At 40.1% G+C, this 17,454-nt stretch overlaps 1 protein-coding gene across 5 annotated transcripts; it reads left to right on the top strand.

Moving 5' to 3' along the window:
• Window positions 1–1,102: 1,102 nt before the first annotated feature.
• On the top strand, window positions 1,103–14,970 carry LOC127775732 (probable jasmonic acid carboxyl methyltransferase 2). 5 transcript variants are annotated; one of them, XM_052302020.1, is made up of 5 exons: window positions 1,103–1,264; window positions 5,612–5,660; window positions 12,608–13,015; window positions 13,422–13,688; window positions 14,245–14,969. In XM_052302020.1, exons 3-5 carry the CDS (start codon window positions 12,626–12,628, stop codon window positions 14,602–14,604), a joined length of 1,017 nt encoding a protein of 338 aa, XP_052157980.1. In that variant the 5' UTR covers window positions 1,103–1,264; window positions 5,612–5,660; window positions 12,608–12,625; the 3' UTR covers window positions 14,605–14,969. The 5 variants fall into 5 exon arrangements, with proteins under 5 accessions (XP_052157980.1, XP_052157982.1, XP_052157981.1 ...); XM_052302022.1 differs by having other exon boundaries at window positions 5,612–5,681; XM_052302021.1 differs by lacking the exon at window positions 5,612–5,660.
• The last annotated feature ends 2,484 nt before the right edge of the window (window positions 14,971–17,454 follow it).

Here is a 17,454-nt window from a genome sequence, read left to right as displayed (position 1 = left end):
TAGTCTCTTCCGCCTCACTTTGAGATGTACAATTTATTTTTCTGATAATTAACAAATCTCTGAGTTGAAATTGAACCTTAATACATAGTAACCATATACTATGCTCTATGAGGGAGTTCAAACATCATCAGAAAGAGCTAGAATACCACACGAGCTAATAAATCCATGTAAATCGTAAAAAGAAAAAAAAAGGTATTCTAACTTGGCTACAACTTTTTTTGTACGATTTGCATGGATTAATTAGAAAATTCCATGTCTCCCACGTGATTGGAAAAAAAAACATAGTAGTACTGATAATAAATTTACTTTAGGTCGTGCCACGGGATATTTGTCGATCCAAGCCAGTTGACGATTCTATGTTTCCTCGAAAAAAATCATGAGTTACTTTCTCCAAACCGTGCAAATCCTACTTCTCACCAAAAATGATTGACAAGGCGATGACTTTTGAGGTCTGATTAACAATGTTAGGGTAAACAAGTATGGTAGCCCATGCATCACGCGAGCATTTATCGTAGGCTGCATTTAAGAACGGATCATGTAGTTGTTTGCATCATAATTTGAATTATAGTTAGTTTTATTTGCATAGGCCAGATTATTTGAAATAGCTGGTGTATTTTTGAGTGCTTTACTGGAAATATCAGCATGGGATTGGATCATCTGAGTTTCATGTCACTGCAGTAAAAGAAACCATGTGCTGTTCTGTTTCGCTGGATTTTGCTGCAGTCGAGGAATTTCAGTGTGGAGAAGAAATTTGGTGCGAAGCTTGATGGATCGTGGTGGAGCAGCTGATTGGCTGCTGCCTAGCCTGCTGGAATTTTATCCCTTCTTGCTTGCAGAAGCCGTGCCATGGGAGGCTGGCGCATGACCCACGCTGCAGAGAACCGGATGACCGAGTCGAGGACACGTTGCCATGCACAGCGTCTGTTGCGGCGAAGGAAGAGGATATATTGGTAGTTAATTAATTTAGATTAAATCGTATTAGTTAATTCAGTTGAGTTCCCATACGTGGGGCTTGTAGGTCCGGTGCTTAGGTCTTCTCTATATATATACCAGGGTATTAGAACCCCGAACACAATTTCAACCTACTATTCTTCTCGTTCTTTACTTTTCCATTATTTTCTATTTTACTTTCATGGTTGAGTTCAGGAACCTTAGAATTTGGTTAATCTTTGCTGTTTTGCGCTGAAAAAAGGTCGTGCTTCTCCACGAAAGCGAGGAGGTTATCCTTTGCTAGTTTGCTCGGAAACTAGTCGTTCGTCGTCACGTAAGTATGATATTATCTTCTTTACTAATTTGCTCGTAAATTAGTCATGTGATTCCACGAAAGTGAATTAATCTCGAAATCGGTTCCATTAGCCGATTTTGATCTATCGATTTTGGCGACTCTGTTGATTACACCGCAAATCGTTAGGTGATCTCGTGTTGGCCATAAAAAAACGTCAAAAATAGGCTGCGTTTGAGAACGGATCATATTAGTTGTGATGAACCGTGCGAGGCCATATAAAGCTACAAGGAGCCCTCATCAATCTTTGAAGAATATATGATGAAACTATTTTGACGTTGGTATCTCTTAAGACAAATAAAGGAAGATGGCATGAAGGCATTCTTATTGGTATAATTTGTTTCCTGTTTATATTTGTGTATAGGAATGTCGTATTATTAATAGGGAAGCAACTTCAATGTGTTTGTGTTTGTCTCGGTGCTCAAAGTGACCTATCCTACTGCTGCCTTGCGTGAAACCCAAGTTTTAACCTATCCTTTGAGTGGTTATAGACCTTCCTTTTGGATGAGTTGGATAGTTCTCTGAGTGAGCTTTTCATAGAGTTCAGGATCATCAAAAACGGGCTTCCGAGCAAAAAGTTATGGGTGTTTCGCTCTCTGGTGTTTTTTGTAATTTCAGAACTTGCAAAAATAGAATCTTTGTCTCAAAAGGTTATAGACTTGTCTGAAAATGCATCTCGGAACTTCCAGAAATGGAATTTTTGTCTCAAACGGCTAGTTTTGAGGTGCTCAGGTATATAAACCCCTTCATCCCCTTATTGAGTGGCTGATGTTCTTGCGAAACATTAGACACATCCAAAACCAAATAGCCTTCATCATTTCCTTACCTTTGTGGTGTCACTTTGTGAGAGGGATTTGAGAAGAGGAGAGAGTTGGATTGAAAGATTGAGAAGTTGAGAGCTATTGAGCTTTACTCCATACTTTGAGCACTCGATTTCATAGCAAGCAAATGTTCGATTGTGTTTGTTATTTTTGGGAACTGAGTTTTCCTAGATGGCTAGGCTTCGCCGGTGAGCACCCAAGATTGTGGTGTGACTCGGAAAGTTTGTGAAGGTTTCGATTTCGTTTCCGCAAAGGAAGAAATCAAGAGTGAAATCGAGAAGTGCATTTGTGCAACCTCGTGAGGAAAGGGTTGAAATAGACCCAGCCTTTGTGGCCCCTCAACAGAGACGTAGGATCCGTGGATCCGAACTTCGGGAAACAAATCACATGTCTCATCTCTTGGTTTGTTGGCGGCTGTTAAATGCCATTTTTATGCCGTCAATACGTGCATAAATCAGAAGTTATAAAACATCCAATATAGTGGTACGACTTAATTCGAACAATTTCCACGAGTGTTGTTGAATAATTGTATGCAGGTAATAAACCACCAAAGTTGAGAGAAAATACAAACAAAAATCCATCGATGATTTGGGCTCATCAACTCATCGAGACATCAGAAAGTGGGCCCAATCAACACACCATTGGGCTCAGGAGACAAACATCTAGGGCCAGGAGGAAGCCCACAGGCTGAGGGGTACGCGAGGGTTCGGCCAAACCCTAGGATTGGCCGAACCGCCATCATGCCTCCTCGCCATCTGCTTCCACGTGGACGTCCAGGATTACCTCCCAATGATGGTTACGGTGCATTTAGAACAATTCCAACCGCTACAAGCAACATTATCAGCCTATAAACGGAGCTCTCGTTCTCCATTCTGACACACACCAAATTCAAGATGAATTACAAGGGGCTCTATTGTATTTCTATGTACGCTAGATTAGGAAGAGAGTAAGGAGAAATAGTCAGAGAAATTCTGGAGTTGTCGGTATTTTCCTCTTTGCTTTTTGTACCTTGTTAATTACTCTACTTTAATAGAAATATCTTTTCTGAGTAATTAAGATATACTTGTGAGAATTACCTCTAAGTTAGTTCCTATTAGCGTACTAGATAATTGTTAACTATTGCTCATTTATAAATAGTGATTACTTTGGTGAGTTACAAACACAAAAATAGTAATTAATTGCATAGAGGCGGTGTCTAGGTTGTTAATTTCCAATGATTGCTGCATATCCCAGAGATCGCTAGAGGTTGGTGTAGAGGTAATGACAGCCCTCAAAATCACCGCAATCCTCCCTGTCCGGGTACGGAATAGAGCGTGTTCTGGTAGCAGTGAGCGAGCTAGAGCCTAAAGTATTGCGATAGGATTAAATAAGCTTTTCGTGGACTCTATTTCTTACTAAGAAATCCTCTCTATCATTTGCCTATTTCTGCCTTGTGCCCTTGGATGAACCTAGAAAAGAGCTGAGCATACACGTTCCCTGTGGAAATCGATACCTTAAAATACTCCCAGGTGAAGTGCTACATCGGTATATCCCTGCGCTTGCGGATTTTATCTGTGACTGTAAGAAATACCAACACTTAGATACCTTGTTTGTGACCTTTTGATTCATTTGCATTTTGTTTGTTGGAGCTACAATTTCATAGGCAGTGTTTTATTTTGTTATCCGCTGAACTTTTTGTGGAAACCAAAATTTCCAATTCCATACCGAAAGCTCTGATTTGAACTGAAAGTTCTTATCATTGTAATATGCTATGAAGTTGTGATAAATTTTAGGAACGCCTATTCATCCCCCCTATAGGCGACATCAAGGTTCTTTCATTTTGAAAAAATATAAAGTTGCATTTTGTGCGAGTTCTTTATTCAATGTTTTGTGTGAAAAAGGATTAATCAACACAAAGATATATTGGTTTCTTAAAATTACTCAAAGTGCATTTTGAAATTAATCAACATAGTGTTGGACTTAATTCTAACAATTCCCACGAGTGTTAGTGAATAAATGTATGTAACAAACCACCAAAGTTGAGAGGAAAGACAAACAAAAATGGAGGAGAATTCTATCCTAGAAGATTTGGGCTCATAAACTCATCGAGACATCAGAAAATGGGCCGAATGACAAACACTATTGGTCTCAATGACAAACACCAAGGCCCAGGAGGAAGCCTATAGGCTGAGGGGGAAGAAATTAAATAGGTTGCGTTGAGCGTATAGAGAATCTTGTGAAATCTCATTAGTTACTTTCTTGTTCTAAGTGTCACAGGAATAAATGTGTTTTGATTGATTGTCAAAATTATACAAATTTGACCAAAAAAAAGTTTCTTATATGAAAAGTCTTTGGAAAAGTTTCTCTATGGTAAAAAGAAACTTAATATGATTTTGGATCAATCAAAAGTGAGCACTTATAATCGTGATGTAGGTTTGATATTAATTCTTATTTTACAAATCAACAACTTATTGTTATTGTTTTGAACAAAACTAAAACGGTGAAGTTTTGACAAAACCTGAACCAAAGCACGCTGTTCAATTTTCTAAGCACGCTGTTGACAATGAAACGACTAGGCACATATGGTGTAAATTTTCTAAGCACGCTGTTGAATTTCCATTTTTTTTTTCCTTCTACTTACTTTGAGTAGGGAGTTTCCTCGCAAAAAAATAATCATCTGCATTTATTGCAGAGAGCGACGAATTTAACACCAAAATGTCTCTTTTGCCATACTAAAATGCATTATTTCACTGATATATAGGTACTACATCCATTTTATAATTTTGCAACTACTAACTATGTATTTGGATAAAATATATTCAGAATATAGACAAAAGTTAATCGGAGGTAGTATTCGGGTGCGCTACAGTTAATCTGAAGCACACTTACTAATTAGATCAAACTTAGGATATTGAATCTAATCTGAACGCTGTAGCTCTGTGCGGTAAGGATCCAATTCCGTTTCTTACTTGCATCCTTATTTGATCCAAGTTCACATACTTACGGAGTGAGCGATGATCCGATGCTATCTACCGGTGATAGATCTGAACTGTTCACTATTATTAAGAATAATTTAGTAATTTACTAATATATTGATTAGTAATTTGTTAATATAGTGATTAAAAGTAACTTTGTTATTTATGTTTTTCTCCCTATCTAGGTTGATTTGTGGTCATCCATTCTACAGGCATTGCTCATGTTGCATCCAAATAAACCAAAGAAAGAGAAAACAAGTTTAGTCATGGCTAAATAACGATTATACCCATCCATATTTTTTTAACAATAACACGCTTCACATTTCTACAAATAATCTGAATACTTTCATCATATGGGTATATGGGTGAGTGTGCGCGCGTTGTAAACGCTGATTGCTTTGACCGATGCATTGAGTTGTGTGTTTAAAGGTCAGGCTTGAAGGAGTCTATGGTTGGTGCTGCCAATTCAGTTAATTTTTTACCTCTTGTCATAAATTATTTTCCAGTCATTATTTTGGTTACCTATGTGATTCATCTACTTTATATATTCACAGAAGCCAACAGTTTTGGAGTTATCACTTCAGATAATGGAGATGCATCAGAGTATGACATCAACACTTTGTGGTTGTCAATCCAACACTTGTTATCTTCACAACAGATAAGACAAGGCTATTTTCCTTTTGTTAAACAAATTTTACTGTTTCTCGCTGTATTTCAAAACGAATATAGTTTAATATTTGCACATATGGATTTCTTAAGTAGTTAAAACTGTAAAGGTGGAATTTCTGAAGTAGGTATAGGTAGAGTGGTGGACCGTCTCATTTGTATGACAGTGCACAAATTTCCAAAGTGGCCAAGTCAAATACTGGGGCAAAAAACAAAAAACCAGTCAAATGATGCCACTGATGATAACTGCAAGGTTATAAGTAGGTAATCAGATAGCTTAGCTTCACAAAAGAGAAGAGAAAGAAACTGAATCATGGCCACCAACTCCAAACAGAGTGTGCATATGAATCCAGGGCAAGGTGAAACGAGCTATGCTCAGAACTCAGCACTTCAGGTATGCTTGTGTTGGAGTTAAATCTTAAAATCACAAACTTAGGCTATGCATGATCACCTAATTTCTCATATGTGGAATTTGGTGGTGTACTGACCGGATGAAGAAGCCATATGGTCGCCATAGATGTGTCGCTACGGTGATTGTAAGGTGCCGGTGATGAAGATCACTGTGCGGCGACGGCGATAGGAATTCGCCCTTCGTTCCCCTTCAACACACCTTAAAGATCGATAGTCTGACAGTTTTGGTTTTGGCTAAGCCGTAAGTCGATCGTCACCAATGAACGGGTAACGTTCCCTTTATATGTTTGTGCATTGAGGGGATCGTGGGCGAGTCTGTTACGTAGATAACGCGTCCGATCATCGCACGAGAGAGAGAGCAATGTGTGCTCGAGACCAAGGGAATCGGTTCTCATCGTTAGGCGCGAGTGGGAGTGGGGTGGGCTAAGCCCATTGGCGCAAATCTCTGACTCGGTGGCCAGAGATGCTTGCTCTTTCTTCAAAGTGCTATACCGGCTTCTTATGATTGTCGAAGGTTGAGGGCATTGCCTCATTTCTGAGTATTAGATGCCTTGTACTAATTCGTCATTTGAAGGAACTGACTGTAGTAGATTATAAATTAATTGGATCATTGAAATAAGAACCAGTCAAGGCAGAATTTGTACTGATCAGATATTTTTGTTTTTATAAAAGGTCTATTGTACAAAAATTGATGACAGTTTGATATTTGCCAAAAAAACAGAGAAATGGATTTATTTTGGTCATAATGCAATCTTATTCACCTGTTTTTGACAAAATAAGGAAAGGAATTGCCATTAATATGGTGGAAGCTAATTTTAATGGCCTAAATGTTGATACAAAAATTATCGACTGAATAGCTAATATGGTCCCTAAAGTTTTGCTTGGGCTCAGTTTAGTCCTTGGGGTTTCAAATCGTTCAAAAAAGTCCTCCAAATTAATCATTTGGGTTAATATAGTCCTTGGACTCAAAAAAGTGTCCCTTGAGCATGCCATGCCAAGTCATCCTGGCATATAGTGGTATGAATGAAATGACCATTCTACCTTATATACCATATAAAAAAGAAAGAAAAGAAAAGAAGACAAATGTTTCACAGGTGTATGATAGTTTTAGAATTGTCACTTACGATTGCTGCAGTCAAGCACCGATCGTTGGGCCTCGGCTGGCCTGTTATTTTTTTTCTTTTTGTGTCTTTTCTTTCTTTAAAATGTATTATATAAGGTTAGAATGGTCATTTCATTCATACCGCTGCATGCGAGGATAACTTGGCATGCTCACGTGATATTTTTTGGTCCAAGGATTATATTAACCCAAATAATTAATTTGGAGGACTTGTTTGGACGATTTGAAACATTAAGGACTAAATTGAGTCCGAAGTGAAACTTCAGGGACCGTATTGGCTATTTACTCAAAATGATCATATAACTATGTTTAATTGGGACAATTTTGTCGACGTTTGATGTCACAATTCTGGTATTTGCATAGTATGGGGATCGTCGGTGCTAGGATATACGCGAGACTGAGGTAAAAGAGATGGGGACGAGGATTTTTATACTGGTTCGGACCCCTGAGCTATCAGGTAATAGCCCTATATCCTGTTGGTCGTAGCCGATGTTGCTTTTTATTCACCATAATCACACCAGTACAATATGTGGGGTAGCCTATCTAACTGTTGTCGACATGGCGGTCTGAAGGTCTGACTCGTAGTCGACAACAGGGTAGCCTTCCTCCTCGAGCTCGCGCCCGACGGAATCAGAGACAGTGCTAGTCCCTACGGCCGGCCTCTGAAGGTACCGGATAGGGTCGATCCAGGCGTATCTCTGATGTCGATATCCGGCGGCTTGTCTTGGCGTATGTTGGCTTGTATGTTGTGGCTTCTAGTGGGTGTATGTTGATTGTGTTGGTTCTCCCTGGTGGGTGTCCCCCTGTCCTCCTAGGGGGGCTTGTATTTATACCCATAGGTGTCCCCTTATCCAAGTAGAACTAGGGAAACCAATATGGATACAATCCGGGTAGTCCTTGTCGTTTCCATGTAGAACTCTGGTTGTCTTTCCTTATCCGGAACTCCTCCTATATCCGCAGGTTGTTTCCGTATAGGACATGGTACGTGGTGGGTCCTGCCGAGATTTAGTAGACTACTATTAGGTATGTGGTATCCATAACCCAAACAAATTTTTTTTAAGAATGTGCTCACATGTTCAAATTAAATACTCCAATTTTAATGTAACGGAATATTGCACCATTTTTTCGAACTATGATACTTAGATGCATCAAGGTATGTTTTAGATAGGAGAATTTTTACAATACTTAAGAGATACCAAGAGATATTAATAAAATTTTTAGTTGAAATTTGATACCTCTCGCTACTAGGTAGGCGTAGATCCACCAACCGTTCTCGAGCAATCGAGTGGGCATAGAGTCTGTGACGGAGCCTTGTCCACATTTGTCGTACTCGCCTTAGTCGATCTTGGTGTAGAACCATAGAGACATGAAGTCTTCGACAATGTCGAATAGAATTTTCCAGTGTTTTGTATATAAGCGTCTTCTCTCTTACCAACTCCGATCAGTCAGTTTGTGGAGTCATACACTCTCCTTAGCCCCTAGCCTTGTCGTCGGAGAATCGTTCTTGGATGATAAGGCTCTTGGACCTTTGACCTGCCTCGGTTGAACAAGCACTGATCCTAGCCCCCAGCCGTGAAGTTGGAAAATCCATTTCCGATTACACGGCTTTGTTAATACGCACGGCGAGAACTCTTACACGACCAGATCTTACATGGTCTTTCGTCTCTGAAGGATCCGACAAGGCCTTATCGGCTCTGGGCATCCCCAGCCAAAGTTCCCTTAGGTTCCTCGGAGGCCTTGTCAAGACGGCGTAAAGGGACATTAGGATAGGTTTCAACGCTAGGTGTCATCTGGGTAAGGGATCTCTGGGTAAAATACTTGGCGATCCTGTGCTCCTGATATCAACTTTGTTGAAGCAGGGGTAATAGGAGAATCGCTACACCTCTGGTCGAGGACCAAGTAGTAGTCGTAACTCGACCACTTGAAGTGGAAATAGTGGGAGAAACGCTACATCGCTGGTCGAGGACTAGGCAGTAGTCGTAACTCGACCACTTGAAGTGGAAACAGTGGGAGAAATGCTACATCGCTGGTCGAGGACCAGGCAGTAGTCGTAACTCGACCACTTGAAGTGGAAACAGTGGGAGAAACGCTACATCGTTGGTCGAGGACCAAGGAGTAGTCGTAACTCGACCACTTAAAGTGGAAACGGTGGGTGAAACGCTACATCGCTGGTCGAGGACCAGGCAGTAGTCCTAACTCGACCACTTAAAGTGGAAGTAGTGGGAGAAACGCTACATCGCTGGTCGAGGACTAGGCAGTAGTCGTAACTCGACCACTTAAAGTCGAAGTAGTGGGAGAAACGCTACATCGCTGGTCGAGGACCAGACAGTAGTCGTAACTTGACCACTTAAAGTGGATGTAGTGGGAGAAATGCTACATCGCTGGTCGAGGACTAGGCAGTAGTCGTAACTCGACCACTTAAAGTGAGGCGAGAGAGATCACTACATTTTACTGGTTCGAGAACCAGGAGTAGGAGTCTCTTAATCACCTATAGGGGCGCTAAAGTTGGTTTATTACATGTGCATATCATGTGGCTAGCATGACTCATATACCCAACTTATAGCATATCCAGATGTCCGCTCGCAATCATGTCGGGTGATCAAACCGACGGCGTTTGTGAGGAATTATCCGTTAACAACCTTTTCTCGAGTAGTCCAGCCATGGCCAGTGCTATGAGATAGGTCGTCGGTCTTCGTTGGTAAGTTGGGTGCGACGACTCCGCATTTGTCGAGAATATTCTCGATAGTGGGGTGTACTCGACCACAACCTACTCGAGTGCTCAATTGTTCCTGAAAAATACTTTCTAGAAGGCAGGACATATAGCAGAGAATATCGAGTATGTAATAAAAAACTGCATGGATCTTCTAGTATTATCAGGATATAACGAGCAGATTAAATATCAGGCATTATGTAAACCGTAAACAAGCATGATTTATACAGAAGAGAACGGAGCGAGCCCCCAGCGTTAGACCATAGTTGGCCTGACATCGGAAGCACTCGCACAATAGATATTGTATAAAAACATGCTCTAGGTAAAATAATAAATTATTGATCTGACAATGCTGTATGATCTGAATATGTACGATAAATTGCATATAAAATATTGCGTACATGTGTAGATATATGCCGGATATATCTACGGAATTAATAGATTATTCTAAAAAACCAATCTACCAATTACCTTTCTACGTACTCGTTCGACATCATATGATCTGACATCTTTTGGTACGCCGCGTATCTTGAGGCTTGGATGATCTCGATAGACCGAGTTGTCAATGACGATGATGGTTCCGATCTGGTCGGAAGATGTACTTCAGTCGGGTTAGATCTCCTCACAGCCGAAGTCGTCGAGTAGCTTGTTGTTGAAGAATCCATTTCTTAAACCCATCTCGTCTAAATCCTGAAGCACCAAAATCCCCCTACCTGGCGCGCCACAGTCGACGTTTGATGTCGCAATTCTGGTATTTGCATAGTATGGGGGATCGTCGGTGCTAGGATATACGCGAGACTGAGGTAAAAGAGATGGGGACGAGGATTTTTATACAGGTTCGGGCCCCTGAGCTATCATGTAATAGCCCTACATGCATCCTATTGGCCGGAGCCGATGTTGCTTTTTATTCACCATAATCACACCAGTACAATATGTGGGGTAGCCTATCTAACTGTTGTCGACATGGCGGTCTGAAGGTCTGACTCGTAGTCGACAACAGGGTAGCCTTCCTCCTCGAGCTCGCGCCCGACGGAATCAGAGACAATGCTAGATCCGTACGGCCGGCCTCTGAAGGTACCGGATAGGGTCGATCCAGGCGTATCTCTGATGTCGATATCCGGCGGCTTGTCTTGGCGTATGTTGGCTTGTATGTTATGGCTTCTGGTGGGTGTATATTGATTGTGTTGGTTCTCCCTAGTGGGTGTCCCCCTGTCCTCCTGGGGGCTTGTATTTATACCCATAGGTGTTCCCTTGTCCAAGTAGAACCAGAGTTGTCTTTCCTTATCCGGAACTCCTCCTATATCCACATGTTGTTTCCGTATAGGACATGGTACGTGGTGGGTCCTGCCGAGATTTAGTCGACTACTATTAGGTATGTGGTATCCATAACCCCCTGACAATTTTTTTTAAGAATGTGCTCACTTGTTCAAATTAAATACTCCAATTTTAATGTAACGGAATATTGCACCATTTTTTCGAACTATGATACTTAGATGCATCAAGGTATGTTCTAGATAGGAGAATTTTTACAATAGTTAAGAGATACCAAGAGATATTAATAAAATTTTTAGTTGAAATTTGATACCTCTTGCAACTGGAAGTATCGAGAGGACCAAATTTTATATAAAAAATATGATACTTGCAGGTACCTTCTTCTCAAGTATTGTAAAATCACTTCCTAAATAGAGTCAGCTTGAAGGTTTTGTACAAAAAAAAAATGGGTTTCACATGGAACCAATCTACCTAGTTGTCTGACTTGAGCGCATATAAATTTTATAATTTTGATGTTTGACAGTTTGACTTGGTGCATTCATATTTCGGGTGTGTTTAGTTCACGCTAAAATTGAATGTTCGGTTGAAATTGAAGCGATGTGACGGAAAAGTTGGAAATTTGTGTGTGTAGAAAAGTTTTGATGTGATAGAAAAGTTGGAAGTTTGAAGAAAACTTTTGGAACTAAACTCGGCCTTCATCATATTCTCAGCTGGTAACTCTATCCATTGACGGCTGTGTTTAGTTCCACACTAAAATTGGAAGTTCGACTAAAATTAGAAGTTTAAAGAAAAAAGTTGGAAGTTTATGTGTGTAGGAAAGTTTGATTTGATGGAAAAGTTGGAAGTTTGAAGAAAAGTTTTGGATCTAAACTCTGCCTTCATCATATTTCCAGCTGGTAACTCTATCCATTGACGTTTGTGTTTAGTTTCACGTTAAAATTGGAAGTTTGACAAAAATTAGAAGTTTAAAGGAAAAAAGTTGGAAGTTTATGAGTGTAGAAAAGTTTTGATGTGATGGAAAAGTTGAAAGTTTGAAGAAAAATTTTGGAACTAAACTCGGCCTTCATCATGTTCCCAGCTGGTAACTCTATCCATTGACGGTTGTGTTTAGTTCCACATCAAAAGTTTGAATAAAATTAGAAGTTTGGAGAAAAAAATTAGAAGTTTAATTATGTGTGTAAGAAAGTTTTGATATGATGAAAAAGTTGGAAGTTTGAAGAAAAAGTTAGAAACTAAACCTAGCCGTAATCTGAAAATCATCATACTACACCCACCCTGCATTGTGTGGCCAAAAAAGCCAACTATTTCAATGTTTACTTTGCTTGCTTGCAAGATCTGATTGAGACATCTGAAAATAATTTGCACGCGCAGAAAACAGCCCAGGATAGGATGAAGACTCTGATAGAGGAGGCAGTCACAGGCTTATGCACAGGCTCATGTCCTCACCCAAAGAACATGGTGATCGCGGACTTGGGCTGCTCCTCCGGACCAAACGCGCTCACGCTCGTCTCTGCTGCCGCCGACGCCATCCACCGCTACTGCACGCAGCACGAGCAGCTGCCGCCGGAGATGTGCGTGCTCCTGAACGATCTGCCTGGCAACGATTTCAACACCGTGGCGAAGAGCTTGGACACACTGAAGCACAGTGGTGAAGAAGCTCTCGCTCAACCTGCTGTTGTGATCACCGGTATGGTACCTGGGTCGTTCTACGAGAGGCTATTCGCTCGTGGCTCCTTGCATTTGGTCTGCTCGGCTAACAGCTTGCATTGGTTATCCGAGGTAAGCACTGCCTCCTTTTTTAATATATGGGACATTGTTTACGTTTGACCATTCATTTTATTCAATTTTTTTTACAAATATAAAAAAATTAAGTCATGCTTAAATAACGATAAATGAAGTCACAGTAAAATAAATGATAATTACATACTACCTCCGTTTCATAATATAAGTCATTAGATTTATTAACATCAATATGAATGTGAGAAAATGCTAAAATAACTTACATTGTGAAACGGAGGGAGTAATTTTTTTAATAAGATGAATGGTCAAATATATCTCAAAAGTTAACAGTGTTATATATTAGAAAAAGGAGAGAGTAATTAATTGTGTTGATTACCCATCCACGTATATATATGGAGGGTGTATGTTATAATTTCTGTCAGTACTGTGCATTGTTGCTCTGCAGGCACCTGAAGATCTCAAGAAGAGTGGAATCCCGATGCATGACAGTGATGAACAGTTGAGATCATCAAGGCATCAAATTGTCGCGGATTCATATGCTCGGCAGTTCAGGAAGGATTTCATGCGGTTCTTGAGCTTGAGGGCACAGGAGATTGTCCCAGGAGGCCGTATGGTTGTCTCGCTGTTTGTCAGGCGCTCGGACAAACCTGACACTGAGTGCACTCAGCCATGGACGCCGGTGGTGACGGCTTTAAGTGACATGGCATTGAGGGTGAGTTAGCCAATTTTTGCACATACCAATTCAGTCATGGGTTCTTGTTTACCAATCACATATGACACAAGCACACACATAATCTCTTTGGACTGCTGTTCCCATGCTGCTTCTGATTCATCTACCTTTTTTCTTCAAGCTCTTATTCGCAAAAAAAAAAAAAAAAAAAAAAAAAAGACTCAAGCACACAGATGATGTCTTCTGCACACGTCAACTCTTTAATTACGACCTACATGGTTAATTAAATTCTGAAAATAAATTTGATATGTACAATGTGCGTTCATCTACTGTCGCACAAAATTTCCAGTCCAGTTACAGTTAGATGTTGAGTGACAGAACATGTGCTATAAAATTTTTCAGTCATTCTCCCTTTAGGGATTAAAATAATTTCGAAATAAATCAGCACATAGGGGTACTTGCACAAGTGCATATGTAGGCACCAAACTAGGTTAATTTATTACCTGAATTACTCTACAACTTATGTATTTTATACAAAGCTCCTGCACCGATACAAAGCTACTCTATTATACTGAATTTTCTTCAAATTCACTGCCAGGGTGTCATCAGCAAAGAAAAGCTTGACTCCTTCTACATTCCCTTGTACTGCCCTATGGACAGTAAAGTTAACAAGATCATAGAAGAGGAGGGTTCATTTGAGATCAACAAGATGCTGATGCATGATCCGTATGGCGGCACGGGCGGCAAAGCCTTGCTCGATCTGAAGATGGTAGCCTTGCGCGTAAGAGCTGTATTTGAGCCAATAATAGTGCAACATTTTGCACTGTCAGATGAAATTATGGACGACTTCGTGAGAGCAGTGGAGCGGCACTTGATCAGTTCTGGGGCTCTGGAAGCTAGGTTGTCCGGCCAACACTCGTTTGCCTTCTTGTGTTTGTCTCTCACTAGAGCGATGTGATGAGACGGGCGATATATAATACGGTGATACGCTGCACCTTTTGCTGTAGGATTGCTATGTAATGTAAATTTTTAATAATAAACTCTGTGTGGACATTGGAGCAAAGAGAAAAAAAGGATATTAATTACTGACAACGATATAAGATCACGAAACAGGTTTGCCAATAAATCAGTAGTGGAGAGATCAGATAGTCAAGTCAGTGGAGAGATAAATCTGATGGACAATGTAAGAACAGATAAAATTATTGGCCAAGATTTGCAGTGTCAGAAGTACACGGCTGCAAGATATTGATGAAAAATCCGGGTTTATTATTACAAATTTATCAAGGAACAAAATTGTTGGTTATTATTATCAAACGATGAGGATAGAGCTCGGGAAGAGGAAGGAGCTCCATCCATGGTACGATAGAAATGGTCAATTGGATCCATGCCGTTATAAATTTGCTAATTTAGAAAAATACCATTATTATTATTTGTACCATGTCACTGTAGCACTTTTAAAATTGGATCCATAACTGCATAACATGCCGTACACTTGATACACATTTTGATTATTTTTTATCCACTGTATTTATGTATGTAGCAAAATACGCTTGTCTTCAACATATACAACTCAAACACTGTGGTTAAATTTCCGTAAACATAGTTATACATACAAGGGAAAAAGGGAGAAATTGGTAAAACAAATTGAGAAATTTGAAAAATAATAAAAAAAGAAAGGGCGGTGGAGTGGTCGTTATCCATGACGACAATCCGAGCCGGCCAGCCCATCCCCTCCGTCGTTGGCATCGACATGGGCAGCGTCTCTGTTAAGCTCATTGTGGTCGTCGGACCATACACTGCAGCTCCGCTTGTTGTCGCCGTTGGCCACACCTGACTCGATATCACCCCTGTCGGGTCACACGTTGTAGCTCAACACCACACCCGATACCGTCATAGCCACTAGATCTGCTCGAGCTGAGCTCACCGCCACCGGTGCTGGATCTGCTCCGATAGCACGCGAGTTGGCGCTAAGGTCATCGTCGCCGCCAGGCCGCGCATCGCTGCTGCTGGGATGTGGGCGATTTGGGGCTTCGGTTGCTATGATTTGGGTCTATGGTTAAGAGAGGATTGGCAGGAATACAAAAATATATTACACAAAAAAGATTCAAAACATGTATCAAGTGTATAACATGGCATAGATCTAATTTTACGAGTGTTGCAATGGCATGGTTATAAATAGAGAAATAGTAATAAGTACTTTTCCAAATAGTAAATTTATTATGGCATGTATCCAATAATCTGATTCACTTGAGACGGCCAAAACTGTCATGATTATGTGCGTGGCTCAACATTAAGACTGCTTAGGGCAGTCCCAACCCTCCACCTAAGATAGTTTGTATGGCATTAACTACATTGCCATGTAGAACTTTTAGCTTACGTGGCACTATGTTAATTAAGTGAGAGAGTGAAGAGAGGAAGAAACTGGGTCTCATGCAAGACCTAGCTTCAACACAAGAACCTATGCACTAGACACTATTAAGTTTTGCATTGTGAGAGAATAATGTCTTCATAATAAGTGAAGAATAAATATGATTGGTAAAGAAGAGAGATGATGTATTTATTAATGGCCTACTTTAAGAAATCATGGGTTGTGGAGTGTAGTTTCTGTTGTGATGTCTTATTAGACACTGTTTATAGACATTATGGGTTGGGACTGCCCTTACCGTCATAATTACATTTGGTGGGTTGCACTTATATAGAAAGAAAAAGGATTATGATTAATAGCATGTACAAGTGGAACTATAAATTTTTAGTCATATGAATGAAAACTGAAGGTACAGAAATATTCGTATGACTTGTATGTACGTATTAGTTTGTACCAATGTAGTGATAATATGTTGCTGGTGCTATTGTTAAAAATTTTGATTCAGCACACAAAAGAAATTATGTACTTTTTGTTGGGAAACAGAGATATAATGTGACTCTGTTCTAAGGGATACTTGAATTTCATTGTAATTTTATACTCAATCCTATCTCTAATACCGAATTCCATGCGCGTTCCCGGCCAGACACCAACGCCACATGGCGCGGCATGGTTCGAGGATACTCCCGCGCGCGCGAGAGTAGTATCTAAATCTCGGTAACGCTGGCTGCGTTCGCGTCAGCTGATTGGTCGATTGATCGCCAATTAACTAGCGACACGTGGATGAAAAACGGTGAAATCACTAGATTGTTGCGTTTCTCGATTTTTCGTCATGTACATGGCAGTCACGCGGCTGTTCTGGATTAAGAGATGAATCAATCACGCGCACGTACAAGCACACCTGGGCCAAGGCCTCACGCAATGCAGCCCACCAAACTAACCAGTTACTTTGGTCCATATGGATATGCGCTGACAAGTAATACATCGGTTGAGCTAGCTTTACCGAGATGAAAAAAAAAGTAGAATTATTACAATTCTGAATAACATGGAGAAACAAACCTTCGAAAAAACTGTACAAATCAATTAACCAACGTGAGAAAATAAAATCAAAAGCATATATTTTTTAGATAAACATCGTATAGCAATATGTGACCCTATAGATGTACACACGCACATATTAACGACATATAACATCTAATTCTCTCTATATCACCTGTGTTAAGTACTCAATAATTTAGGCTTTTTCAAGTTTATTAATGAAAATCTACGAAATAAATTAAATTTATAATGAAAAAAAGATAGATTAAATTTATGAAGGACCAAGCTGTGTAGATGGGTGTGGTAGAATTGCGGTGATGACCTTTTCCATAATACCAAGATCAACCTGCTCGCATTCTTTTCCATTGAACACTTAATATCTAAACTAATTCTTGCTAATATTATCTT

The sequence above is a fragment of the Oryza glaberrima genome, chromosome 6 (genome assembly GCF_000147395.1).
Source record: "Oryza glaberrima chromosome 6, OglaRS2, whole genome shotgun sequence".
Taxonomy (NCBI): Eukaryota; Viridiplantae; Streptophyta; class Magnoliopsida; order Poales; family Poaceae; genus Oryza; species Oryza glaberrima.
The sequence above is the reverse complement of the archived record's forward strand: the minus strand, read 5'-3'. Positions and strand labels throughout refer to the sequence as shown.

Bases quoted from the DNA above. Each gene is read 5' to 3' on its own strand.
- LOC127775732 (XM_052302019.1), top strand. From the start codon at position 6,037: ATGGCCACCAACTCCAAACAGAGTGTGCATATGAATCCAGGGCAAGGT. The intron at 13,016-13,421 runs GTAAGCACTGCC...GTTGCTCTGCAG, and splicing joins GCTTGCATTGGTTATCCGAG to GCACCTGAAGATCTCAAGAA. The intron at 13,689-14,244 runs GTGAGTTAGCCA...ATTCACTGCCAG, and splicing joins TAAGTGACATGGCATTGAGG to GGTGTCATCAGCAAAGAAAA.